A 2,352-nucleotide genomic window follows, 5' to 3' on the forward strand; every position below is an offset into this window, starting at 1 on the left:
AGAGGCTTCACCAGAGACAGAGTGGGGAGCAGAACAGGCAGATCGACGAAGTACACTGCTGAGGGGAGCAGCGGGCGGGTCAGGAGAGGTCCGCCCCGCCATGTGGTCTCCTCCGGGGCAGGCGGGAATCGAACCCATGCGGAAGTGGTCTTAGCTTCTCAATGCTGTGCTTTAACCCGCTGCGCCACCAAGGAGGGCCACCATAAATAAGTTTTTAAAAGCAATAATCCATGCCAATAATCATCAGTAAGTCCACACTAATCTCTGCTTCTAAGCAGTGAGCAAGACGCAAGTGTGTCATCTCCGTGCAAGCATTTGGGAAGATACTAGGTTTGTATTCCTACTAAAAGTGCATCATTCAAGAGTAATGTGACCAAGAGAAGAGGGGATGAGATATCATTAGACGAAAACAGATGTCATTCATGTGTATGATCTGTATTTCAATTTTCTATTTTTACAGACAGAGAGAATTTATTTTCAGGTTTACTTACCTAAAGGGAGCAAAGAGAAGAGCAAACCAATGTTCTTTTGCCACCGATGGAGCATTGGAAAAGTCATAGACTTTGCAGCAACTTTAGCCAGTCTTAAAAACGACAATAACAAATTAACAGCTAAGGTAATAAATGGTTATAATAATTTTCTCTAAATATTTTAGGATTATGCACACAAGTTATTTCTTGATTATAGTGTGATATTTCTCTCTCTCAACAGAAATTAAGGTTATGTCATATTACTTCAGGAGAAGCCTTACCCTTGGATCATGCTTTGGAAACCTGGATTGCTAAAGAGGATTGCCCATTATATAATGGTGGGAATATTATTTTAGAATATCTTAACGATGAAGAACAGTTTTTAAAAAATGTTGATTCTTACTTGGAATAGTCAAAGATTGAGTTCAAGGATTCAAGTCAAGGTCTCATAAGGAAAATTCTGTGTTGTCAGTTTTTTTAAATACAAGCACTATGCTTATTTTTTATTTGTAAAAGTTGTCACTTAACTTATTTTCATTGTTATAATTCGCATTATCAGTTTTCTATTAAATTTAATTTGAATTTTGTGTTTCAAAGTTTAATTATCAGACTATTGAATTTAATTAGCTTCTATTAAATTATGCCACATTAATTGAGATGAAAAAAATGATGTAAAAACAAACTTATATTTTTTAAAAAAGCAAAATTAAAGCTTCAAAGTTAAATTGATAAAAAAAACTTATGCCGCATTTACTACAACAAATATGTATTTCTCATTTGGTTAATGTCAACTGCTGATTTGCTGTGACTATGCTACATGTCATCTTTACTTCAAGATTTAAGATGAAGGTAGAACTCCTTTTGGAGACATTGCCATTTTTATAGTAGTGGAAGAAAGAGATCGCTTCTAGAAAATACATGACTCACTCATGTTTTAGAAGGTCACATGGCCAAGCCTATCATCATAGGGCCAGAACTTATTTCCTGTGAGATGTAAATGGCCACCTCAAAGATCACACATACCATTTACCTGAGTCAAAGCCATCAACCTGACCATAGCCCTCAGTCTTTGGTGCATCAGAGTTGTGATGGTGGACAACAGGGATGGGGATGTAGGAGGTAGCCATCAGCAACCTTGGCCACACTTCAAATTAGCCTCTGTTCAGTGAGATGACCTCTCCACTTGAGACTTCCTTTTGTCACCTCGGACCTTAGCCCAACACTGTGCCTCATGCTTACTGTTGATCCACAGTACAATGCATAAATTGATGTGTATACATGATCATATAAACTTAGAGATCATCTCATTCACTCTTCTAAGTTTTTGGGAGAGGAATCTCTCCTAGTAATGGCACAATGATTTTCTTGGTATCAGTTCACTACTTTGGGCTATATCTTTGATAAAGACCCTCCTTCATTTGATTCACCTTTTTAGCTTGTGCAAATACACTACAAATGAGAAGGAAAAAATGAGAAGATGAGATACCTCAACTATACTGCAGTCTGTATGTGCCAAAGAATAAGACATGCTAGAAGTAACTACATTTTGTCAACAACTAAAATTAATGTTTTTTTTATTGATGTATTCCATCTATACTAATCTATAATCTACATAAAATAGAAAATATTTATATTTGTTATTTTGGTCCATTTCTATTTTGTAACGAGCAAGAATTATGGGTTTAAAGTTAATTAAAGGAATTAAACACATTGTTTATTTCATCACTAATTCTTCATACCATTTACATGCAAAAAATGGTGATAACTTCCAGCTTTTATGAGGTACTTACACATTCATTCATTAACACAGTTATTTGACTACTTATTAAGCATAAGGACATTATTCTAATTGCCATGGTGGTTATGATAAAAGAGATGTATA

General features: G+C 35.5%; 1 protein-coding gene across 2 annotated transcripts in view; it reads left to right on the top strand.

Moving 5' to 3' along the window:
- The window catches only part of ZFAND1 (zinc finger, AN1-type domain 1), a 9,841-nt gene extending 8,817 nt beyond the window's left edge, over positions 1-1,024 (top strand). For both annotated transcript variants that reach the window (XM_004679767.2, XM_012723115.1), the window contains exons 7-8: positions 461-616; positions 712-1,024. In XM_004679767.2, coding sequence (XP_004679824.1) covers positions 461-616; positions 712-882 — 327 coding nt within the window. In that variant the 3' untranslated portion in view covers positions 883-1,024. The remainder of the gene's footprint in view (positions 1-460; positions 617-711) is intronic.
- The last annotated feature ends 1,328 nt before the right edge of the window (positions 1,025-2,352 follow it).

The sequence above is a fragment of the Condylura cristata genome, unplaced genomic scaffold, assembly GCF_000260355.1.
Source record: "Condylura cristata isolate star-nosed mole 26May11 unplaced genomic scaffold, ConCri1.0 scaffold00009, whole genome shotgun sequence".
Taxonomy (NCBI): Eukaryota; Metazoa; Chordata; class Mammalia; order Eulipotyphla; family Talpidae; genus Condylura; species Condylura cristata.